The sequence below is a fragment of the Manacus candei genome, unplaced genomic scaffold (genome assembly GCF_025592945.1).
Source record: "Manacus candei isolate 608988 ecotype Guabito, Panama unplaced genomic scaffold, ASM2559294v1 h1tg000061l, whole genome shotgun sequence".
Lineage (NCBI taxonomy): Eukaryota > Metazoa > Chordata > Aves > Passeriformes > Pipridae > Manacus > Manacus candei.
Genome location: NW_026138109.1, coordinates 4,004,372 through 4,031,237, shown reverse-complemented (window position 1 = coordinate 4,031,237; position 26,866 = coordinate 4,004,372). Strand labels below are relative to the sequence as shown.

The following is a 26,866-nucleotide window of genomic DNA, read 5'->3' as shown; positions in this document are numbered from 1 at the left end:
TAATTTTACTACTTTACTTCTAGTGCTGTTAAAAATAGTGGTCTAGAGTTTGGATTAAATTTGTACCTGATACTGTGAAGGGCACAGTTGTCAAAGCTTAAATTTAACTTTTGTTTTCTGGGATTGCTAAGCACCACACAGGACATGCTCAGCTACTCTGAGAATAAAACTTTAGAGCTTAATCATGCTAATTAATCTTAGGCAATACTTCCACTGTCTTTACCTAACTATTGCTTTTCCTTACAAATTTTCTGTCAGCATATTTTACCGTGACCTTGCACAGTGTTATTCATTTCCACAAATCCTCATCAACATACACAAAAGGGATTGTTCTCACGGTCTCACACTGAGAGTTTACTCATCACACAGTGCTTAGCGGGTGTAGGGGGTGGGAGTAGCCCATTTGAGACTGCTTCATTAGGAGAGTGAAAGACAACCTTAAAGAAACAAAATTAGGGCAACACTCCTGAGTCAACAGTTGCCAATATTGCTGTTCCACCATAGGAGTCCTTAACAAGCAACTGCAATTTCCTAATGAAGAGACCATAAAAAGTAAACAGGGAAATAATTAGGAATAAAAAGATGCTCTGTTCATAATGTTTTGTTTTTAAAGACTTAGTACAAAACATCTAAAGGGAATTTATATAAAAATCTATGTTGGCAAGGAAGTGCCATCAATTCATTTCTAATAAGCTGAATAAGAAAAGAATTCATCATAGAAATCCTCTCTGTTTTATTTCTGGTAGTCAATATGTATGACTAGGCAAGAATGGACACATTCAGAACTGTTCAGCATTGTATGCATTTTCATCAACGTAATGCCACAAGCTGGCAGAATTCTGACTTAGAGGTGTTCAGTCCTGTGCCCACAGATGGAACCCTTGCAGCAGTGACTCCTCAGCCAAGTGCCTACACCAGGGTTCTGAACCCACAGTCCCTTCTCTACTGAGCAGGATTGCTACTGTCCTGTGAGGAGTAAGGGGGGAATTTGGGCTTGTCCAAAGGAGAAGGAGACTGAGGGGTGACCTCATTGCTCTCTGTAGCTTCCTGAGGAATTTTAAATACAGAATATAGTTCAGGGGGAAGGTGCCTACAAAGACCATCCAGTCCAACTGCCTGATCAATTCAGAGCTGATCAAAAATTAAAGTTACTAAGGGCATTGGCCTCTTAAACACTGACAGGCTGGGGTCATCAGCCACCTCTCCAGGAAGCTTGTTTTAGAGAAGGTGTGCAACCACCCTCTCTGGAAAGAAATGTTTCTAAAGATGCAGACTGGACCTCCTCTGGTGCAGTTTCAACTGTTTCTACTTGCCCTGTCACTGGATACTAGGGAGAAGAAATCAGCATTTCTCTTCTCCCTTCCCGCTGAACTATTCTGTATTTAAAATTTTCATCATTCATTGCATCAAAAGTAATTTTAAGGAAACCAAAAGTTAAAAACATTGTGGGCAAAATGTTAGATTCTGTTACAAACACAAGAATTTTAGTGCAGGAAGGCAAAAAAACACATCAGCTACTTAGTTTTTCTAAAAGTTTTTAAAGGGCAGCAAAAATATTTCAGAAACAGGGAAATATGAAAATGAAATATGAAATATGAAAAATGGTGGCTGAGCATTTCAGTTGTTTTCAATCTGAAATTGTACACATGCATATCTTACACATATGTAAGATATCCACACCCCTTCCCTCAGTGACAGTCTTGTTTGCTCCAAGAAATAAAAAAATCATGGAAGGTACTAGGATCAATCCTAAGTAGTGACTGTTTTTCTAGGACAAGCAGAAGAAAATGAATCTTGCTACTTTCCCAGTTCTTCAGTGGGATACTATTTACTTTGGATCCTATCTAAAAACTGCTAGTTATGGGCTGTCATCTGTCAGACTATGTTAGTTAGTGATTGATGTTTTGGCCAAATATAAGCCCAAGAATGCTTTGCTGAATAGGAGTTTACACACAGAAATAGAGCCTCAGTCATACCAGCTGCTGACCAGTTACTGTTGCGGTAAATAAGCCCGTTAGATCTAATTGTGTAAATATGTATACTCCTATACTCCTTTTGTTTTTTTTTTTTTTTAGAAAATAACACACTCAGAAACTCTTTAAGTACTGCAGCAGCAAAAGTAAGCATGTGAATAAACTCAAATCTCAGACTGAAATAGCTCCTGGCTTGAGGAGGTTGGACTGTTCTGCAAAAAATCAGTTGATGTAGTGCTGATCAATGGGAGAAAGTATTCTGAAGTTGCAGGACTTTTAGGGTAGGTTCTGCATTTCAGCTTTTAAAACAACTCCTTTGAATTTATTCTTGAGCAAGCCAATTCAAAGATGTTATTGGCTTAATTTTTATCTAAAGAAAACATGCTCAGTGTATTTTGCCTTTGATCTTTCTGAGGAGTACAGTACCATCCCTTTGCGTTAGTGCTGTCTAGTATAATCCAAGATCAAACATAGGTGACGTGCAGCATACATCCAAAGTAAGGGAAGTTAATAGCAGCAATACTGGATTGGTAAAACTAGTCATAATTGCTATTCATGAAGGTTCATAGAATAATTAATTCATGCTAATTTGCAGAACTGTGATCAAGTCAGGTGAGCAATCAGAACTACCAGATTAACAATTCAGAATTTTTAACATTGCCTTAACTAGATTTTTTTCTCCTTTTCCCTGCATCCTGTCTCTCTCTTTCTCCTTCTTTTAAAATTACATACTTATTTTCTCCTCGCCTTTTCTACATCCTAAAGTATTTTCATTTCTTCTCTAACGTCTTTGTTAGAGAACAAAGTAGTGCTTTGCTTTGTGCCCTGAAACGCTGGAAAACTCCTTGTCATGTCTTTATTTCATCCACAGTGTTACCTCTCAAGAGCGGGAAAGAGCAGATGAAGGGAGAGGACAGGGATAAGGGTTTCCGTTTGTTTGCAGTTTTACAGACTTATGCCTGCCCCCTTCTTTCTTTTCTTCCCTTCCTTCCTCTCTGCCTACCTCCCTCCCCATCCACACTTAAAAAATCATTCCCATTCATGTTGTGTGAGTGCACACGCTGGGAGAAATTACAGGGGCTCTGCTCCAGATCACCTTGACAACTTCAAGGCATCCCTGTGCGTGGGGACCGGTGGCACAGCAAAGTTTCCCAGGCCCCCTGGGGAAGGGGAGGGGAGAGGAAGAGAGGAGGCAGAGGTGCTGGAGCCAGCAGCGTGTGGAGGAGAGGGCAGCGAGCGAGCGGGATGAAAGGGGCACATACATCTCCCGCGGGACAATGGGAGTTTTGCTGGCTGACTGTGAAAAGACACACTGAGGATACAATACTCTGTGACACATGAAAGCTTTGGGGACCCTTCCAGAGTCCTATTCAGTTCTAAGGAATCTTGTCAACATCTTAAAATGCAAAGAAAACAACCCATTTCATTTTCTTGTGTTTTAAAAACAAATTTAAAAATATTTTTTAGATAATTCTTTTTCTTTTTTTTTTCTTCTTTTTTTTTTTTTATATGCTGGAGTCTTTTGCAGTTCCCTGAGTTCCCATTAACTGCAGTGGGAGGGAAGGCTGCCCAGCAGCCCCTCAGTAAGGGCTCTCAGAGGTGGGCATTTGCTTCCTCCTCATACACCTTTTGTTCATACTTAGACCTGTTGTCCCTCTGCTTTGAATGCTCTCTGCTATACATGCCATGAGCAGTTACAGCTCAAGAGGAGAGGAATTGCTGTTCCTTATGTTCAAGCTGAGAAATAATTTCTATGATAGCAAGAGCAGGAGTGAGACTGAGCAACCTAAAATAAGAAGCCATGTAGTCACAGCCAGAGTCCACAACAGGAAACCAGGCTGGAAAGCAGCTTACAAAGACCAGAGCATGACTCTTGCTCCCTGACACATCACTTGCACGTGGTTCACCACTCAGTCCCAGAATCAGTCCAAGGCAGAAAGATGATCACAAGCTCTAATCCTTCAAGACAGCAATCTTTATTGGCAAGAAATGCCCTACACTGACCCCTAAGGATTTTTGGGGTATAGAAGACTCAACCTAGTATCAAGTGTGGAGTAAAAAAAGAAAAAAGATAAGGCTCGGTGTGCTTGTGAATCCTCTAAGACTGACAGTGCTCAGCCTCTGGTCCTTAATCAATTACCTGTCAAGGGCAGAATACTGGGAACTGACTGATTCAACATCTGTGTGTTTCCAAACATTCCTTCCAAACTGTATACGTTAACCTTCCATGCTCAGGGTGTTTGAAACGAGTTTAAAACTGGTCTGAGCTAAAATGAAAAAATACATAGGCCAATGTTGCTACTTTAGAAAAAGCAAATAAGAACACAAAAAAAGCAATTACAATATATGAAGATGAAATTGGGGGACTAGTATGCAAGCAGTATTTTTTCATTTTGCAAATTACATTTCATTTTAATTTTGACTCTTAAAAAAAATCTGTAACAAATGGTGTCTGAGGTAAATATTGTGCAATTCAGTAGCAGATCTGAAGTTCTCAAAAAATTAGTAATTTTATTTTTTGCACTGTTTAATAATATTTTCACTATTTTATATTTACATTATTTTGAGGACTCTAAAAAACACCCTGATCTTCCATCCAACAACAAGAGGGCTACAGGACTTACTTCCTGTTTGTAAAGATAAGAAAACTAGTAATTACTTGCTAGTATTTACCATTTTTGTCACAGAATTTCAAAACTGAAACATTAACTTACCATGAACATTATTATCCGGTTTTACGGATGGAAGAGCTGAGCAGAGAAATGAAGGATCAAGTGATTCAAATGTTGGATGCCCATTTTCAGTTTCTTACTCTACCAGTAACGCTTTGTTCTTCCACTGCAATGGCACACATAAACCAAGCAATTTGGGGTGTGAACCCAGTGACCTCCCTTCGCAATTCCTTTTGAGGGTACAGATCTTATTGACTCATGGTTTCTGCCAATAGGGCAGGCAAATACTAGCTGAAATGAAAGGATAAGTATGAAGCACGTGATTGGTTTTATACTTTGAAGATTCAGTCAGAGCCTGGAACAGTCTTGGTCTAAGTTACATGAGTGACTAGAGTGCTTTCACTGTTACTCCAGTAACGTGTGTTTCCTCCTTTAGAAGACAGACAGTATGATATATCCGCAATTGTTTGAGAAAACATTTAGTTTTGCCAGGTCATGATTCTAGTTTTATATTTCTGTATTATTTATATTCCTGCAGTCCTCTTGATCTATTTTAAATGCTTTCTCCTGTTGAGACAGACACCCAGAGCAGAAGGTGGCCAGCTTTCACTGTATTTTATATGTTCAAAGATGGCATCTACGTATATGTATAGGTTAGGCAGTTCCATACAGTAGGAGATAATAAAACCAAGAGATCCATTTCGGACCTCTTTTTTCATTCTGCACTTTGAAAGCTTGATTCCAACAAGAAGTATCAGAACTGCTTTGAGACAGATGGCACATCCCTCCAAATGATGTATGGGGAAGTAGCTGACTACTGGAAATTTTAAGGAGAAGGAGCAATGGGGCATTTTAAGAAGAGGAATACTAAGAAGAAGAATACTAACTGCATCTCATGGAAAGAGAAAGAGAACAGAAAGCTGTAACTCTTGTAATAAAAAATTATGTAACAACAGGCATTAGGGGTGGGATGGGAAGACAGTGGCTGTATGAGCTGCAATAGAGAGAGACAGCTTGCCATGGGTAGCTTTAAATGTACTGGTCATCAAAACTCTTCCCACAAAACAGTTTTCATCGTGCTTAATTTGTACTCTTTGCTCACGGCTGTGTCTGGTGAATCTCATTGTGCTTAAATTTACTAGGAATTGCTGCCCTGGATAGTAAAGCATCAGGGAAGATGGGAGTCCGAGCAGTAGTCTACTACATGAGCACTACGATCATTGCTGTACTGATTGGTATAATCATTGTGGTCATCATCCACCCTGGGAAAGGTACGAAAGAAAACATGCACAGAGAAGGCAAAATTGTGCAAGTGACAGCAGCAGATGCCTTTCTTGATTTAATCAGGTATGCCTATGATATTGCACATTTTCTGTACCAATAGCAATGACAGTAATATTTAGATTCACAGAGAACAAAAGTAGAGCATTTTAGATAGTGACTGCATAAAGTTGCCAAATTTCTTTCAGCTGTGTGATACCAATATCTCTGTTTTTAATATCTCCCTTTTTAACCCATGACAACTCTACAATACCACAAAATAGATTTAATTCCAAATCAAACTGTTGCAGGGGAAGAAGCTGCTTTTAATATTCAAAGAAATATTCTTTCTTTCATGCACAAAAGAAAGACTTCTGTTCTGCTATCTGCATGGGTCTTTTTTCCTCCTTCCGTAGCACAATCCCTATTACCAAATTCCTCCGCTTTTCTTTACTTCCAGCTTTCAACAGTTTTCTCACTTCACTTGAATCCCTGATTTAGTTATTAATTTTAATTTTGAATTGTAGCTGCCAATCTGGGTGCATCTAATCAACTTGTTAAATTGTATGAATGGGAAACAAGTTCCAGGAGCAGGCAAGTAACATGCTTGAAATAGAGGGGCACAGATGTAAAATCATGTTTTCTCCTTGCTCAGAGACTCTGCAATACCTCTTTTATAGACCTAATATGTCACAGGGAGGAGGGAAGCTGAGGTTTTGAACTCGGGAGCTTTTCCACAGGTAAAGCCACCAAAATTTTGTGTTCCACTAACCCATTTGGAGAAGCCAGAGACATGGAGAAAGGCCTCCAAGAGTCATGCTGCCAGGAAGGGGGACTTTAGAAAGACCCATGAAGAGGTTTGCACTCAGATTTCTCAAGATTTATTCAGTTAGGCTGCTTCTAATTGCCTCAGAAATGCACCATTCTGGAAAGTAAAGAAACAAACTCCCATCTGTAAAAAATGTATGCACACATATGTACTTATATGTGTATGTTTTATTATTATGGAATACTCAAACTTGAGAGAAATTTATTTTTTAATTGCAGCAAGACTAAACAGAATGATAAATGTCATGAAGTACTAGGCTACATGACTGCAAAAATTGAGAACTGGAAATGCATTAAATATTATTAAATTATTTATTACCATGGATTCATAAAGCATTAATAAATATGAAATTAAAAATCAGCACTGTCCCACAGAGCTTTGTACATTTGGTAATTTAGCTAATATACTGCTCCATAACCAGACCTACTATACAATACTGGATACAGAGATTCCAGTTGCCAGGATCTATCCAATCCTGCTGCATTTTGTCCTGATAAAGCTAACCAGGCCAATGCTATATACAAAGCTCTACCCACCATATACAATAATTATATATTTGCCTAAGGATTCCTTCAAAAATTAGCTGGTCAATTCTTTAATTCATTTATTAACTGCACCCTTACTTAAAATATTACTGGAGTATTATCACTTCTCATGTTATTTTGTTTCTTTTTCACAGAAATATGTTCCCTCCAAATCTGGTGGAAGCTTGCTTTAAACAGGTAAAAATGTGTTGTTATTTCCAAAGAAAACACAACAAAGTAAGAAACTGAAATGTAATAGGACTTGTTTCAGGAATATCACATACTTGTACTTAGTGCAGAAACACAACTTATGTATGCTGTCAGCTGTCAAAAAAGCCCCAAACTAAATCAACCAAATCTGTGCTTTGTTTTTAGTCATATTGAGACAATGGTACTTGCTATGAGAAGTGAAGAAAACACACCTGGCTTGACAAATCAGAAAATAAGGTTTTTTCAAAATGTCAAATTTTTAAGTCTGAAGAAGGGTTCACTAAAGTCAGTACAGAATTTGCTTTTCAAAAACAGTGTCATGTTAAACTGGGAGATACTGAGATATGCACCATCTGCACAAAGACTGGAAGACGTTCAAGAATGTCATGTGAGGAACATGCATAGATTCAAAGCAGAAAGAAACATGTTGTGGACATTAAAAACAAAAGCAAATGGGGGGGACTTCCTGTCACCTATAGTGGGAGTTCATAGGAGTGCTTTTTCTGTGTTGCTTCCTAAATTCTACCATTATTCTGGCCTTAACCTTAGCTCTTCTACAAAGAAAATAGTAGTAACCAGCTACATTCTTTTTTTTTTAAGATTTAGTGAAACCTGTAATTTGTGTTTCTATGTTCTAATTGCTTCATATTGACCTCCCAGACAGCCTTGAACTGTTATTCGCCAGTTACTGCTGTAACAATAAAGAAAAGCTGAAATGTGGAGGTCAAGAAGTAAGAGGATAAAGTAGATACTTTCCAAAGTCCAGCTGAGTTACATCTTGCAGAAGAATTGAAAAGAAATTGTAGCATTATCTTTGGCTATATAAACAGAAATCAATAAAAAGCAGTGAATTCCTGCATTAAAGATTTCTAGATTAAAGATTAAAGATAAACCAGACCCAAGTCCAAAACTAATAAATGCTGTGCCTCTGTCTTCAGCCAGGATGTTGATGGCCTCAGTAGAGTGATGCAGAAGAACAGTATGGAAATACAAAAGTTTATATTTAAACTAGAAAAAAAATTCAAATAATTTAATGTAATAAAGTACAGGAATGATATGATCTTTATCTCAAAACAATGAAATAATTAGGGCATTAAGTTACAGCTCTAGCAGCAACTATTTTTCATAAATCTCTCAAGTTGGGAAGTTATTATCTATAGCTCTTGAAAGCAACCAAAGTGTCTTTCAGATTGCAGTTTCAGAAGGATTTGGGAATTGATTTAAGCAGATAACAAGCCATTAGCTTGATCTCAGTTATACTGAAGGATATAAAAAAACCAACAAAAAAAACCAACAACAAAACAAAACAAAACAAACAGAAAACCCCCAACCGACAAAAAACCCCACTGATATCCGAAACAGAGATTGTACCATCTTTTTTTCCATAGTATTGCTCATTTCCCTTTTCTGTGTTTTGATTTGGTCTTGGTTTTCACTTAGGTTTTCTTTGCTTGGTTGGTTGGCTTTTTGGTTGTTTTTTTTTGTTGATTGTGGTTTTCTCTTTTGCCTTTTTTGTTTTGGTTTGGTTTTTTGTTCTTTTGTGGCAGAGAAAGGTAATGTATCACATTTCTTTAGACTTCTGACAAAAGTTTTTGATATGAGGAAAGTGAAATAGTTGAGTAGGGGATAAGAGTATTGTAAGAATTGTAAAATTTGTGGAGATAGCAATGGAAGTTGCTGGAAGACTGGGCATACTTCAGTTGATATTTTTGTGAATGACGTTGCCATAAGATACACACAATTAAATTTACAGATGACAAGAAAGTCCAAGCACTTTGTATTGAGATATGTGACAAATACCACGAAAGGTGGCATTTCACTGGCACACTGCAATACTGTGGAGTCAAAGCAACAAAATGAGTCAGCTCTTGCAGACATTGGCATGTTTGATTATCTCCTTGTAGCTCTCCATCACATGTGAAATAAACATTTAGAAATTAACAGTAATTTCTACTTTGACATAGCAAGTTACCGTCAAAAAGACAAAAAAGAAAAAAAATTAATCCTCCTCTAATTCAGCTCTAGGATATATTAGGTGACAGAACACCAAGACAGAAACTAAAGCTGGAGTAATGTGACCATCTAGAATACTGAATATCTTCAGCTTTTTCATTCATAGACTAAATTAACACAATGGAGAGAGGAGTTATTGTTATATTATTTTATTGGGATTATTGAAAGAACAGAACGTATAAAGCAAAGAGGATACTGATTTAGAAACTATTCAAGTACAAAACCAAACTGGCAACAGAGCTGAGTAAGATAAAGAAAAATGTTTATGCGAAAAGAAAGAGAAATCTGTGTTACTGAATTTAGAGCAGGAATTGGTAAGGTTTTTATCTTCCATTACTTAAAGGTGAGGTCCTGGAAAAGTCTTCAATTAGGAGTCATAGGAGCACTTCAACAGTTTTACCACACAGCTTAAAAAAGTTCTTTTCATAAAGTATCCTACAGCAACAGGAAACTTGACTCAGTGACTAGCAGTTCTAAATCTATGTTCTTAATTAAAGATGTCCTGCAGATTCTGTTTACATTAAGTATATTGTATTTCTCATGTGCTTTACAGCTTAAGGAGATTTCTAAAAAGTAGTTTGAAAACCAGGAAATGTTTAGTGAAAGTTTTTACTGACATTCAGCAACAGCTACACTTACTGAAATACCAGGATTTTAAATCTGTCATACTAATACTTTTATGTATTTGAATTCAGTACCAAATCCTACATTTTTAGGTAAAATTTATTTTGTTATAGCAGATTTTTTAAACTAAAAAAGTAGTTTACAAGTGAGTAAGATTGCTAGGTATCCAGATGATTTTGTACATCTGACCCCATAACTTTCTTTTCAAAAGTTTCCATCCACTTTTTCATATTTTTTTCAGAAGACTTATGAAGAAGGATGATCCATCTGGCACTAATCTGGTTCTATAACCAGATGTTGGCTGGCCCAAACACAAAACACACTGTACATATACACTCACAGTTGTCCACAGTCAAAGGTGTAATACTGATCCACAGCTTCACACACCTGGAAACCACCTCTGGAATATGCACTCAGAATTCAAATCACATCTTTTGGTAGATCAGATGTGCACATTCTGTCTTACAACATTCTTAGGGCAGGTTTCTTTCCTGTCAGAGACTTGTACTGGAACCCACTGAAACGTGCAAAATTAAATGGAACTGTGGGGAGAGAGTAACCAAGGTAGAGAGGGCTTCTAGATGGAAAAGCTTTTATAGGATTGCTGCTTGTAGAAGAGTAGTCATTAAGGAAGACTGGGACCTTAGGATATATCTGGGAAAGATCTTCCTAAATTTTCAACTGTTCCTCATCCTTTGGATTCCCTTTCCTGGTTTTACTTTCCTAACAAGCCTGTGAGGCGAAGCTATCTCCCCTTGCTATTTCTTCTCCTTCTCCTTCTCCTTCTCCTTCTCCTTCTCCTTCTCCTTCTCCTTCTCCTTCTCCTTCTCCTTCTCCTTCTCCTTCTCCTTCTCCTTCTCCTTCTCCTTCTCCTTCTCCTTCTCCTTCTCCTTCTCCTTCTCCTTCTCCTTCTCCTTCTCCTTCTCCTTCTCCTTCTCCTTCTCCTTCTCCTTCTCCTTCTTTGAACATTTTCTTTCCTGAAGATTTTTCGCTTTTTCCAGTCACCAGGGATTTCACATGACTGCCATGACTTTTCAAACACGATAGAGAGTGGTTTGGCAACACCAGCCAGTTCCCTCCAGACCCTGGAATGCATGTTGTGAGATCCCATAGGCTCCCGTTCAGTTTCATCGGGTGGTTTCAAACCTTCTCTTTGCTTACACTGGGAGGAACTTTGCTCTTCCAAATTCCACCTGGAGATTCAGGTGCTTGAGAGATGTGGGAAGCCAGATGGGCAGACAGTGAAGACTGAGGCAAAGTACTCTTTGAGTAACAAAGCTTTCTCAGGCTGATTTTTAAACAGCAGCTTCATTAATCCAAACAGCACACTTCCTGATGCTGCTTATTTCCGTGTGATGTGTTGTGATCTTCACTATGCACTGATCATGCAAGGATTTTGTGATTTTTATCAGTAACAGGAGAATATAGTTAGATTGACTGCAGGTAAGTATTCCACACTTACCTGAAACTAGACTACTTTGGTCAAAATTTCCTCTGTGCCTCTGCATTCACCCCCACTTTAGGGATATCTAAAAATCTTTGGATTTATCTTTCAGCTCTGGCCATTCTTTCTTCATTTCTCTTTCTTTGCTAAATTCAAAAATGCTGTCTAGCCTGGGGCTGAGCAGTGGGCAGAAGTCTGCTTATTAAGCAGATACTGTTTCTTAACTGCTTGTTCCTCCTGCTGTGCTCTGGGCTCTATTAAAAGATGAAAGAAAAACGAGTGAACTTGGGATCTAAAGAGAAACAAAGTCTAACAATTTGGAGGGAGTCATTCTATTGTGAATAGGTGGGATTTGATGCTGTCATAAGCTTGAAGAACTTTGCCTGATAACTGCATTTCTTCTGAGCTATTTCTAATTACATATTCCTTCCTGAAATTGCCCTCATCAAGGGTACTGGAAGTATTAATCACACGTTCAGAAATGAACACTAAATGATATATGCTGTCTATTCCTCGTGATAAGTTTGGCTGATGACTTGTGTCATCAGCTCTTCTGCAGAAAATTTAGAATGTTTTCACACATATCCATATGGAAAGCAAAGAAAAAAATAATTAGGAAGACAGAGTACTACTGCCTTATTTTCATTTCTTTTAATTTTTTAGGGCTGCATTTAAGAAAACTTGTTGCTTTTAAAATCTTATTTCACTAAACATAGCATCATCGTACAGATTTAGCACAGACAGTGCTAATTGCATTATTTCAAAGTAAATTACTACAGTGATTTATGAGTTTTCAGAACAGCTACCTGTGCAATTACCTTCTCTGCAAATTAACCACCTGAATGTGCTACTGTCATGTTACAATGCTGCTTCTTCAAAAGTCCTTGATATATCCAACTCAAATGACTGTGGCTATACTGTATCACTAATGAAAACAACACAATAATCAAAATGTAAACAACTGGTTCATTAGATTATGCAATAAAAATGTATTGTCTATTTCATAATGAGCTAACTTAATTAAAATTAATTTTAAAGTTGTTTGTTAGTTGTTCATTACCACCATGTCTTACCAAAAAAAAAGTCCAGAAATGCATTATTTTTTGCAGATAAGGTTGTTCATAGAGAGGTATTCAAATTAATATGTTCAAATAATATTTATCTTGCTCTTCAGTTGTTGTAGATACATTAAATTAAGAAAATATCATGAGTATTTTGCATCTAAAATCTTACCAGGAAAAAATATCTCTGACTGGAGACATGATGCACCAAATATCCTCAGAAATTACAGATTTCAGTGATGTTGTCTAGCCCATCACATACTATCAGTGTGTGGAGCTCTAGTCTCTCTTCTGACACTCTTAATGAGCAGTTTTATTTTGTCTAATTTCTTCCATTTCTGAATGTTGAAAAGGAACGAGGATCAGCAGAATCACAATGTGACATTAAACTCTCAGTTTGAGCTACATGAACGGCTAATAACTCTGATTCCCACTGAGATAGAGATCTGCTGAATGTAGGAACGTCATAAAAGCTCACAAAATTATCTTTTGCTACCAGTTGCTCTGCAGAGCAGTAATAGTCAACACTGCTATTCCCTCATCTATTTCAAAACCTTTTCTAACATCTTGAAGGTGGTCTTTTATTCGGTCATTTACTATAAGCAGTTGGTCTTTCCACCATTTCACGTACAGAAAATATGTTTTGTGAAGGTCAAGCAATCTTGTGTTTTGCCTTTATTGTCATTTTAAAAAGCAGTAATAAGAGTAAAGCTCAATCTACACTTTTTTTTCTTAGTGGATACCTCCTTTGCATTTCCTGTATTTGGTTTTCCTTGATTTCTTTTCCTTCACCAGCAAACTTCTCATGACTTTTGATACAGGTTTGGGCACAAGAAGACAGACACATCCACATAGTTCTCCTTGAGCTCATTTAGCTATAATGAAAGAAAGACCAGCTCAAGGAAATATTCCAGACCAAATAAAGTTGCTCTGGTTCCTGTTGCTTAGGATACCATTTTGAATCTCACGCTAAATAGATTGTTTCTCCACTTCTCTGGAAAGCGTTCCAGAAAGACTCTTCTCCCTAGCAATATTTCTGAATACTTAAGTCTGATGAATAAGGTGAGTTAACAGATAAGATCTACATCTCTGTGTACCAGTCTAGTAGCTGAAATGGAAAAGGACTTTCCTAAGTGAGGTCCTAAAATCCATATTATACCAGAAGAGACTTAACTAATAAAGAATTAGAAGCATGTTCCTTCTGTGACAGAATTCCAGAATGAGCACAAAATGTAGGAGTGTGCTTGTTACAACCTAAAATTATTTCTAACTTATGTTTTAAAGGTAAGAAACTTCATGTGATTGTGCTTTCTCCCCTGTAAAGCCCAACGTTCTCTCAGCCCCCTGCCATAATTGTTGAGCACCATGGCCAATTCCAACATAATTTGGCATGAGGGGTGCAGTTCTCAGGCAAATCAAGACTGTGCTTCCGCTGAAGGAAAAGCAGTTTATGACATAGCTGGTGGCTTGTTCCAACAGGCAGCAGCCAATCAGGCACATCCAGCACTGCTGAACAGCTGCACCACATGTACTTTTGACCTAGTCAAATAGGTAGGAATGAGATTAGGACCTGAGGGTAACAGAGAAGAGTCAGGAGCAAAGCAGTTGTGATGTGCTAGGGAAAGTGGGAAATGAGGAGGAAATTTTGTAGGAGATTAGGCTTTAATTCCAGGCTTCATTGTTCCAGACCTCATTAAACAGCTTGCTCTTCTACATTTATCTAAACTAGTATGCCTGCAAGTCCAGCATGGTTACACCCTTCAGATATTTGCATTAATAAATCTGCACCTAAGTTTTTTTTCCTACAGAAAACAGTAATAAAAATACACATATAACACAATTACCATACCTGTAGATAAAAAGAGAAAGAAAAAGGAGCATGCTAGCCAGTATTTTAATATTCATGACAAGACCGAAGAAAAAACACTTTGTTGAGCACTTATGTTACATTTCCATTTACACTCCTAATACCTCTCTGTCACCTAAAGAGGCAATCCCAGCCCTCCTTCCCCAGCTGTGTAGTTCCAGGCTCAGTGATTTTTCCTTCTCTGTGAGAAGTCATTGAGAGCTGATTCACCTGCATAGCTTTCACCTGAAAAGTGGCCACTTTTTTGCTTAGTAACATTTCTGCCAATTTAAAAAGTAGAATCAGCTCACTAAGACATCAGACAAGAATTATCACAGGGTGGGTGTGAGTGGGTGAGGAAGTGAAACTGGGCTTTTCTTTATCAGCCAACTGTTCAAACAGCTCAGATGACTTCTCTAACTACAGCCCAAATCTTAAAAGATTTTAAGTAAATTTCATTCAAAACTCAAATATATTTGACCTTCATGGAGATGTGTTCTGCTACATATTATTCAGAAACTTTTCATAAATGGTTTTTAAGCAGTTTTATGTGACATTCTGAAAGACAGAACATTCAGGGGGATACATCAGATACGTGGAAGGAGTGCATAAAACTATTCCAGCATAGAAAAAAAATGAGATCAGTGTTGAAAGGTGATGATTCAGGTTTCCCATCTTAGTGCTAAGTACTTCATATCACACAAATACTTTTGGAGTGTGCAGCGATCTCCATATATCACTAGTGACACAACAGCTCTTAATATTTGTCTTTTTTTGGTAGTTGCAAAGGAATAAAAATCCAAAGTTGCTGAATAACCTTCCAGAATAACCAGCTGCTTTAATGGGATAATTAACATCCTGAGTCACATAAGAAATATTTTACTAGTGAAATTTAACATTGTTTGTGTTCGACAGAATTTAATCAGCACAGACCTGCAGGGCTTTTTGAGCCCAGATAGAAATACTCAGGATGTATATTTCTCTTTGGAAAAATATTAGGGGGTGAAAGACTGTTTTTAAAAGCAGACATTTGGGGTTTGAGATTTTGAAATTGATTTGTCTGTTCCATAATGGAACCATTTAAAGAGAAATACTTTTCTTAATTAAGAGAAGTGGTGACTTGTAATGGCTTTGACATAGTAAAGGAAAAAAGAGGTATGTTGTATTTAAGTCAGCTTTGGTCTAATTATTTGAATTATAAATTCAAAAAGATGAACAAATAAAGAAACTCCAGAGGACATGAAAATATTTTAGCTGTGCAAAAAAAAGACCCATTTACTTAGTAGCTGGAATTTTGTTGTTGGGAAAAATAGCAATTTATAAAAATGCAAACTAAGAATAAATAACTTTGTCACAAAACTCAGAAGCAGGACAAATCTGCATCTTTGACTGTGACATTTATGAGAAAATGAGTCCTAGTAGCTAAAGGTGAAGTTTTAGCTCTATGAAGTTAATATGGATTTTTGTTACTTTCAGGAAAGCCAGGTCTTCATCACAGTACATTTTACCTAGAAATGTTATGCAAAGAATTCAAATGTCCTACGACTGTAAATGTTAATTTAATTTGTGATTTCAACCTTTGTCTGCTGTGATTCACAGAATTTCTGTCTTTCTTTTGTTTTGTTTTAACAGTTCAAAACTAACTATGAAAAGAGAAAGTTCAAAGTAGCTATTCCACCCAATGACACATCCACAGTGACTTCCATAATAAGCAATGTGTCAGAAGCAATGGAAGCCCTCACCCGAATGAGAGAGGAAATAGTTCCTGTTCCAGGTTCTGTAAACGGAGTGAATGCCCTTGGCTTGGTGGTTTTCTCAATAAGCTTTGGCCTGGTGATTGGAAGCATGAGGGAGCAAGGTCAGGCATTGAAAGACTTCTTTGATAGCCTTAATGAGGCTATCATGAGATTGGTAGCTCTAATCATGTGGTAAGTGCCTCTTTGATAAATTCCTTTTTAAGTTACTAACAATATTTTTTCATCACAATCAGGCACTGGGTAGCAGGAGTCTGCTTGGCAGAAAGTCAGACAGTAAGGTGTATCTGCCTTGTAGCTTTTTTCACAAGTGAACTCAAGAGCTGTAATGCTCTACCTCAGTGGTTTGCCCAAGCACACCAACTCTTTCATAGGGTTTCACTTTCAACATGAGAAAAATCAGGGTCTGTGTCAGAAGTTACTACACTTGTATCTTATGTCTTCATAAAGGTAACAGTCACAGCAGTATGCTTTTGAAGTTTCCTTATACCCTGATCTGACTTCATTAAAGGAAACCAACAGACCTCCCCCACAATCTTATTTCTAGGCAGCAAGACCTTGCTATCATCGGTTTCCAACACAACTGATTCCCGTAGCTGTGTAGTGGATGTGGATGTCCTTGCATCACAGCTGCACTGCTCACACATATACATACTGTTCCTACTTCCTTTATAGTGTTCACTAAGTAAATAAAACAAATACATTTTCCCTCAAGGTGGGAAATATTTTCAACAATTAAGATTCATTATTTGCCAGGTAGAAAGTTAATTATGAAAAGAAATTACATCTTGTTGCCTTCTTTACCACAGAAAGAACCCCAAATCAACTCCAGAAGCCTGTCCAAGAGCACACGTGTTGCAGTATTGATACAAAACTAAAAATAAGTATATTTGCTCCAGTATCTAAAATTCTGTTCTTCCAGATCACATTTATACAAAACAAACATCTTTTCTCCTTTACAGTGTGCTTAAAATTACAAAGCAGAGGATGAGCGTTGCTACATCAGATAAATTTCTAAATGGATTTGATGTCTTAAAGAGAAATTGTGATACGGTGGATAGATTTTGTTCTGTGATGTCTTAGTGTGAGAAGACAAGTGGACATTTATAGAAATAAGTCTGTACCAAAAGTATCACTGCAGCAGAATTATGTTGAAGTTTTATGCTCAACAGTAGCTCTTTCTTCACCTCTAGCTGTGCTTCCTGATACAGAAAAGCAGTTCATACCTCCTTTGTTGCTGTTGCATAATACAGCCAACCTTTGTCATACAGATGTCTTCATGCTGAAGAATATATTTATTCAGTGCCCTGATGGATGAAATATAGCATGGCCAGAGGCAGCTTGAAATCTTCAGAGGTTATCAGACTTCTGTGTGGGTTCCTTCCCGAACAACATGGGAAACAGCACTGAAATAGAACTGGTGCTTGGCATAGACTGCAACCACACTGGCTGAGCCTTCGTTCACACAGACAGAACTATAACAGAATTGGCTAAACCAACTTTATTACTCTTGAATTCCAAAGAGAATTCATCTCCCTACATGTCTGTAGGCATGCTATATGTCTTGAAATCCTTACCAGATCCTGAATCCACTGAAGCCCACCAGAAAAATTCACTGCTGTGGTTTATTCTGGGTTGAACTGTTGGAAGTTGAAGAGTTAAACTCTTGAACTGCTCCTGCATGGGAGTATTGTAGCAGTGCAGTTCTACATTCATGCATGCATATAAACACAGTGTGGCTGGGGGAGTGAATCTGCTCAGTAAATTACTTTGCTCAGTAATGCTGATTTGATTTCTTATTTGCAGGTATGCTCCGCTTGGAATTCTCTTCTTGATTGCTGGAAAAATTGTTGAGATGGAAGATATGGGTGTGATCGGTGGCCAGCTCGCCATGTATACTGTGACAGTCATCATCGGTTTGCTGATTCACGCTGTCATTGTCCTACCTCTTCTGTACTTCGTGATCACTCGTAAGAACCCATGGGTATTTATTGGAGGCTTAATCCAGGCATTAGTCACAGCTGTGGGAACATCTTCCAGGTAAACACAATATTTTAAAGCTGTATTTTTATTATAGTATTACTGGTTTGAGGAACAGTTTTACCTCACGTTTAGTGAACTCTGTATTCAAGTGTTCACTTGGGTACTGTATTTCAGTTCTACTGCTCTCTGATTCTGACTCAAACTCTGTTTCCTAGAGGTTAAATGAATCTCTTCAGTGATGCAGACTGTATGGCCAGAACCCTTGTGACTTTGATAAGTCTTGGTGTCTGATATTTTTAGGTAGTGTGTGCTGGCTTGCTTGTAGAGGATACAGCTGGTAAAGGATTACATGGCAAAATGGAGCAGCAAACTGGAAAGTTCAGAGGGGATTCTTACTGGCAGCTGACATTCTGTGCTAAAAATCCTGATAGCCAATAATGGATATAGAACCTGCAATAGGAATGCCACTTTTGCTCTGTTGATGAGGTCATAGGTACACTATATGAATTAAAAATGAAAGGAAACATTACTATAATGAAATGTACATTTCTGTGCCACATGACCTTTCATAAAACACCTTCTATTTTAAAAGATTTTTAAAAGTTTCCCTTAAAGACAGGTGTTTTAAGTTAGATATTCTGTAATGCTAAATTCAAGTCCCTGGTGTTTGGTATTATTTTGAACATCTGGAGGAGAAGCAAGTGTGACCATTAATGTAGAATCTGATTTAGTTTTGTATCACTGAAAAAGCTTTTGAGGACTAAAAAATTCTAACCGTGTAATGGGAGAGAGGGACAATTTCACATTTGACATTTTGATATCAATCCCTGCAAATCTGGGAATGCCTAAAAGTGGAATGCCTGAAAGAGAAATTGATTAAAAATTATTTTAAAAATAAAATAAAACATACACTAGTCAACATAGCTTAAGAGAAAATAAAATAAAACTACAACTTTGGTGGCTAACAGTAATAGTGTTAAGAGGGTATGTTCCAGTTTTTGTTAGACATTCCACCTGGAGTGGAATCTTTCATAGCCCTTCTTTACTTTTTGTCAGTATTTTATCAATATTGATTGAGTTTTCTAAGACTTGACAGTCTGTTAAGTAGTTAGCAATGAAGATTTCACTTGTGAAAAGATTTCATGTGTGTGACAGTCTTTTCTTTCCCTCTTTATAGAATTTATATGACATATTACCTTCTTTATTTTCAGTTCTGCAACACTATCTGTTACTTTTGAGTGTCTAGAAGAGACAGAGTAATCTGAATTGTTGTGTCTTGAAAAACTTCTTTACTTTGTTGTAATCAGATGTAGAAATACGAGGCCTGGCTTAGTCAGAGTTAACTTTCTCCATAGCTGCTCATATGGCACCATGCTTTAGATTTGTGTCCAAATCCACAGTGATCCCACACTGATGTTCCAGCTATTGCTAGGGTGTGGAGGCAAGTGAGTGAGTGGCTGTGTGGTGCTTAGCTACCTACTGCTGTTAAACTGTAAGTGGTGAAGTAATGCAACCATTGATCAAAATGCCCTTTCCAGAGGAGCCAGCAAGTAAATAAGAGAAAGAATGCTTTTTACTGAAGGATTGAATAATCTGAAGAATTGAATAATGAATTTGTATAATTTCAAAAAAACAGTGCTTAAGGATGATTCAGTCACAGCTCCACGACATAGAAGTGAGGAGCAGGAATTTTTAAATCGATTCCTCTGCCTAGCAGAAGACTCTTGTAACAAAACACTGAACTTAGACACATTCAGATGAGGGACTGCATAGAGAATGACAGTTATTAACCATTGGGAAAAGTTTATAAAAGCATTAAGAGAATCTTCACCCTAAATTCAGACTTTTCGTTTAAGTGCAGTGCTTAAATCCAGCCTTTGCATTTGAAAAACAAAAATATTCTGGTAGATCACAAAAAAAATTAAGGCATTTCTTGCAATCATAATGTGTGACAGTCTTTTCTTTCCCTCTCTATAGAATTTATATGACATATTACCTTCTTTATTTTTGATTCAGTTCTGCAACACTACCTGTTACTTTTAAGTGTCTAGAAGAAATAAATGGAGTGGACAAACGAGTTACAAGATTTGTACTACCAGTTGGTGCTACAATTAACATGGATGGAACTGCTTTATATGAGGCTTTGGCTGCAATTTTCATTGCACAGGTTAACAACTTTGAGCTGAACTTCGGGCAGATTATCACAATCAGGTATGGAAGCCATTATTACTTACATTTCATAAAAGCACCTTTGTGAGGACTTCTTGCTGGTTTATGTGGGATTAGCATCTAGAGCTGAAAACAAGGAACTGCTACAGTAACTGAATACCTGTAATTATTTACATCTTCTGCACAGGAAAGGGCCCCCAGTACATATTTTCCTTTAGGTAAACCTTCAAAAAACTGTAACAGGACACCTGTCACTGCACTCGATGAAGTCAACAAGAAAGTTCTTATTTACTTTCAAGTTTTTCTTTCTAAAGAACTCATGCAGCTCTTGGGAGCTATATACTTACAATCAGTACCAGGTAACTTATAGAGCATGTACAAAGCTGTAGCATAAAAGCATCACGGTGTTAGAGCTGGGAGAGGTAGTGTTTTCCTAGTCCTGATGGTCTCAGGATACAAGCAGGGGCAAGCTGTGTAAGGAGCAGTAATATAGATAAGAACAGAGAAGATAGGTATGTTTTCAAGCACACGAGTCGTCTTGTTTGAAATAGAACAACAAACAACCCACTGATTAGCACTCAGTGATAACTGATCTGCATTAATTTTGTTATATTTATCATAGTTTAAGAGAAAAGGGTGACGGGCACATGTGTAGATTAAAGGAATGTCAGCAAGGGGAGAGATGGACGCTGTAGGACAAAGAGACATGTATTTATCACACAGGAAGACTGAAAGTTCAGTTACAGTGGTTCTCTCTCCAAAAACCACCAGTTTATTTCAATACACATTAACATAAGGCAAAACTCTGCTTTCACACTCTGTGGTAATAGTTTCACATTCATTACTACTAGACTGCTCCCTGGCAAACCACCTGACAAAACAAATTCTTCCTAAACCAGGTGTGAACAAGCATATTTCTCCTAAGTCACTAGACTGTATGATTCAGGGTTTCTGGCAGCTTTTCTGATGGCAGAACACCAACTGCTGGAGGACAGAGACTTCACCTGGCATGAAGTTATAGTGAGACGGACAAAGAATAAAAGTTCTTGCCTTAGATCTGCCAGGGCAGAATTATCTCCTCAGCTTTCCTTTTAACATGTTTGAGCTTGTGGACTGAGTTTTTTCGGTGGGTTGGGACATGTGGCTATGATGTTTTGTCTGGCCCTTGGCATCTAGTAGGGAATTTAACACTAAAAAAGTCATGTTGCGAGGTTTCTGGATAAAGGTTTAGTGCAAACACTTCGGATCAAAAGTCACGCTCCCCTGCAGCTATGAGGTGTTCAGATAAGGGACTGGGCTCATCTTTTTTTACTACTTGCTTCATATCTGGTTTTAAAGTTTGCCAGATGATAAAGAGAGTTTATTGCGGAAGTCAATTAATTGCTGTTGCCATCTCTCTGCACAGCATCACCGCTACAGCTGCCAGTATTGGGGCTGCAGGCATTCCTCAAGCTGGACTGGTCACCATGGTCATTGTGCTGACATCAGTAGGTCTGCCTACAGATGATATCACTCTTATCATTGCAGTGGACTGGTTCTTGTAAGTATTTTTATGGAGTCATTAAAGGCTTAGACAATATTTAGAAGTGAAATAGCCAGGGACATTCTGACTGTAGTGCAATCTTTTTGCTGTGGAAAGCAGTTGGAAACAAGTGTTTAAAAGAGTCACAATTTCTTGCTTTTATGGTATTTTCATAGAGCAGATGGTGAGGGGTATTGCTTAATGATTCCTTTTGCATGCAGAAAGTTTACTTAGAAACCTTTATCATTAGGGTAGTAACAGGCACACTGTAATTAAAGAAGCAAAGAATTGCTTTAGCCTGTTTTTTGTAGGATGCAATGAAAACCTTTTCTTCAGTTCTTCTCAGAACTGAATCAAATCCAACCAACAAATTGCAGCCCTTCTGACTATGTAATCTGGGAAAGGTTCATATGTCTGCCCCATGGACATAGAAATGAAAAATAGTTGTGTAACTCTTTTATCCAGCCACCACAAAGTATTGCCCCTAAATTTTTCCATTCCTCTATCTGTAGAAGACTGACAGACACCTGTAAGTGTACAAATTCCCTTAGGTCCAGGAACTAAATCAAAGGAAGGTTTCCTCCAACCTCTATCTCACCTAACACCTATTATCCATGGTTTCCAGGGCCTATTACCCATCAGTCTCTTCAAGTGATCCCTGTAAGAAGTTCCCAGTGTTGTTATCAGAACATAAGGTCTTCAAATGATTATCTAACCACAAGCCCACAGCCTGATATGGGTGGATGCTTATCTAATAATGGTGCCAGTCCCTTCTCATCAAGCTGTGTCCTACATCTGCTGGGCAGAACCCTCTAAGGGGGCTGAGTTGTTGTAGTTTAATTTGAGTCATTTCAGCATAATTCCACCCTAAATTGCTCATCATAGTTTATGGTCGCGAGACAAATAACAAGGTAGATTATTATTGGCTTACATGTTCGGAGCATATAAACCCAAACCACCAAAGTCTCAAAATGCCTCCAAGAAGCCATGTGGTCCCTTTGCCATCCTCATCACATGGCTGTTTCTTGCTGTCAGATTACTAAGAGTAGTAATACATTTTGTGACTCCACATCCCAGTATATTTGGTAATTTCTGTAGAAGAAATAATGGCATTAACAGTTCAGGTTAGCGAATATATATATAACAGGTGGCTCATCTAGTGACTGTTTAAAGGCAGTTTTAACAGCTAGTCTGCATGCTTCCCTGAACAAGTGATGAAATCAAGACTAACTCACTACTTTTTCCTTAGGGATCGTCTCCGTACCACGACAAATGTCTTGGGAGACTCCATCGGAGCAGGAATTGTTGAACATTTATCACGGCATGAGCTGAAGAACAGGGATGCTGAAATGGGTAATTCTGTGATAGAGGAGAATGAAATGAAGAAACCCTACCAGCTGATCTCCCAAGAAAATGAGAATGAGAAACCATTAGATAGTGAAACCAAGATGTAGGGTAGAGAAAACGTGAGTTCAACACTGCAAGTGTGGAAAATCACACAATTTTCCGGCCGTTTATATCTTGAATTCACCAAGTTCATCTATTCCTTGATTTCTCCCTTTATGCTCGCACTGGAAAGAATTAATGAAAATATATTCCAAACTAGCAGTGATCATGGTATATGTTGGCTTCCCACTTAAAAATTAACAGGCAACAACAGTGGTCCTGCTAGACATATGCTAACTGGGGATAAAAAAAGAGATTGTGTATATGTTACTCAGTCCTGTGAATCTCTTTTTTTTTTTTTATGAACTGGAAAGTAAAAACAGATAACAGAGCCTGAAAATGGTTTTATTTTTTTAAATACCTGTTGCAAAATTCCTAACATCTTTAAACACACAATCAGTACTTCTAACTTGATAACTACATCCAGCTAAGTAAATTAACAGGACTTTTACTTTTTTATCTGATTATTTTTCTCTAGTGTTATATTATTGTTCAAATACTAGCAGGACAATAAAAAAGCAGGAGATTAATTGAGGGGATAAAAAGGGGGAAGATATATAAATAAAGAAAAGAAATACCCCCAAATCAGCACTTTTACCAGCTGAGTTGAAATATTTCTGAGAAAGTTATTTTATCTAGACTGTTTTTCACATTAGATTCAGCTGTTCTTTATAAAAATTTAGCCTAGTTGGCTCCCACTGACTCAAACATTTACAATATGCGTGTATGTACTTCCAGTCTGGATTTACTCCTATAATTTAAACATCACAACCCAGCTGAACAATCTATGTGTGGAAGTGTTTGTAGGGGCAAGGCCCTAGTCTGGGACAGAAAATGTGTCTTCACCTCAGTTTGAAAAAAAAAATCTACTTAATAAGCAATGATAAGAAGGCAATGCCAGCCTTCTGTAGAAGGTGCAGAAGGGTGAGATGCTCAGATCCTAAATTAGATGGATTCTAAATCTAAATCCCTGAGACTAACTGGAGGTTTTCTGATTGAAATCTCACAAATTCTCCATCATACCACTAATAAATTATAGAGCAATTAACTGGATTTACATTTTTCCATCTGGAGAAGACTCCCTATCTCAGTGTGAAATTTTGAATTCCTAGAGTGTTTATCAGTAGCATCCAAGAAAAAACCAAACAAACCCTTAGGAAGTAAAACTAATGGGTGCTTTTATACATTTTACTAGGAAAAATATATAAACTGCAAAATAGTAAATACTATAATAAATGTTGAAATTTTAATTAGAAATTATTTTAAAATGCAATACTGTAGGTTTCCTTCAGGGAGTAGATAAGCAAAGAATGAAAAAAGGGAGACAGTGCATTTGTAATCCTGTGGCTTTTTTGTTCATTTCAAGATTATTCCCTTAAGAAGCACTTTCTAGAAATATAAATTATGTACTTTTTCTTTTTTACCTTGTATTATTAAAGAGATTAAACTGAAAAGTTTTGTAATGCAGTTAGAGTCGGGAGAAAGACAAAGATATTGACAGGCATAATAGTGTTGAGTGATCTGTTTTATTAAAATTGTTGTCTTCTTTCTCCCTCTCCTTATCAAAAAAATTCTGATGATAGAAATGAAGGATTCCCTTGCATTGTCCGAGCTGCCATTCAAAAAATATTGAATATGTTGCTTCTGTCACTAGAAGTCCATAATATGGTGGTATACAAGTAACTAGTGAAAATGTCATCATGCTGGTTGAAGGCAAATCTTTTCCCAGGCAAGACTGGTTTTTAGGACTGAAAACTCCTGTCCATCTTCTCCAGTTAAGTAATCTGAACAATATGAGCAAGAACTCTCTAGTGAATGAATTGAGCTGGGTTTAATATAGAGTATTGAGCAGTCAAACCAAGCAAACTCTAAATGAATCTCTGACAGAAAGAAAATATGGGTTTATGGGTTGTTCTTTTTTTTTTTTTTGGCTAACAAAATGCAAATCTAGGATACAGACTGGCATTTTCTGATATATAATTAGAGATATTTTTATATAGATACTGTATTCAGAATGTGTGTATAAACATTAACTGTAGAATTTATGGCATAACACTTTAAATTTTTGTTAAGATTTTGTTTGGAAATACATTGCAAAGACAATGTAAAAGGCTGTCTTTCTATGACATCAGCTGAGAAAAATTAGTTGTGTCACAAAGAATGTGATCTTTTTTTATACTAACGTTGTTTCTTATGGAAATCAGGTATTATAGAAAGATTCCCTTCCCCATTCCCCACTGGTTTTGCATTGGTATGCACCCAGAGTGGTTTGAGAAACATTACTTTGTAGATGTATTTTCAATAAAAATAGTTTTACATTACTGCTCTTATTGTGATTTAGAATTTCTTTCAAAGGCTCTGTAACAGAAGCTTTACACAAACTCAAGGCTGAGAAACTCATAGTATGGGATTTCAGGAATTTCAGGCCATTTTATGCAGCAGGACTTGGCTATAGCAGGGCTTCCTTACTTTAAATATGCGCTTACAGTTTTGTGATCAAAAATAAAGAAGTAAAGTGTGGTAGGGAGGAACACTAAGAATTAAAAGAACCAGTATTTTTCCTACTGAAGTTCATTCAAATTCACATATCGATATCTGCAAAATACTGAAAAAAAATGTATTTACATTTTCAATGATGCAGCAGCTGCAAAATTGCCGGTTCATTTTGGATGCATATAAATAGATGGTGTAAAGCCCCATTACAGCTTTGTAACATTACAGCCATCCTCAACAATCCACTGTTTTTCTCATGGAAGTGGGTTGTGATGCTGTCAGGGTTCACTTGGCAGCAACTCCAGTTAGTAGTTCTCTTCTAATGGAAGTGACTCTCATGAGAAGTTCTGAGAAGGTATAAAAGACACGAGCTGAATCACTGCATCTAGAAAGTTCTGTTGGTTGGAGAAAATGGAGGCAACAGAGAGAAGTCCTGCCTTCTTAAACATATACCAGCAAAACACCAAACAATTTCCTCTCTAAATTTTTCTGTGGTGTTTTAACTGTAAATACTATATAATGCAAACAGTATTGTTAAAAAAATCAGAGAAGATATGGTGTTCCAAAGCACATGAGCATAATTTTTCTAAATGTTTTTTCTAGTTATCTGTGTGTGTGTTCTCCCAGTACAGTATCTTTGTGTTTCTAGAACTACTATCATGATGGGGATAGTTAAAGAAAGAGTGAGTGTATCACAGAATCATTTAGGTTGGAAAAGACCTCCAAGATCAACAAGTCCAACGTTTGTCTGATCCCACCTTGTCATCTAGACCTTGGCAGTAAGTGTCATGTCTGGTATTTTCTTGAACACTTCCAGGGATGATGACTCCAACACCTCCCTGGGCAGCCCATCCAATGCTTGACAACCCCTTCCATGAAGAAACTCGTCTTGATGTCCAACTTGAACCTCCCCTGGTGCAACCTGAGGCCTTTTCCTTTTGTCCTGTCACTTGTTACCTGGGAGAAGAGGCTGACTCCCACTTGGCTACAACCTCCTTTCAGGTAGTTGCGGAGAGTGATAAGGTCTCTCCTGAGCCCCCTTT

At 37.5% G+C, this 26,866-nt stretch overlaps 1 protein-coding gene across 1 annotated transcript in view; it reads left to right on the top strand.

Moving 5' to 3' along the window:
• SLC1A3 (solute carrier family 1 member 3) overlaps window positions 1-25,651 on the top strand; it is a 65,663-nt gene extending 40,012 nt beyond the window's left edge. Inside the window, exons 4-10 of the mRNA XM_051804782.1 lie at window positions 5,788-5,992; window positions 7,414-7,456; window positions 16,089-16,384; window positions 18,017-18,250; window positions 20,210-20,404; window positions 21,768-21,902; window positions 23,134-25,651. Coding sequence (XP_051660742.1) covers window positions 5,788-5,992; window positions 7,414-7,456; window positions 16,089-16,384; window positions 18,017-18,250; window positions 20,210-20,404; window positions 21,768-21,902; window positions 23,134-23,338 — 1,313 coding nt within the window. The 3' untranslated portion in view covers window positions 23,339-25,651. The remainder of the gene's footprint in view (window positions 1-5,787; window positions 5,993-7,413; window positions 7,457-16,088; window positions 16,385-18,016; window positions 18,251-20,209; window positions 20,405-21,767; window positions 21,903-23,133) is intronic.
• Window positions 25,652-26,866: the final 1,215 nt, after the last annotated feature.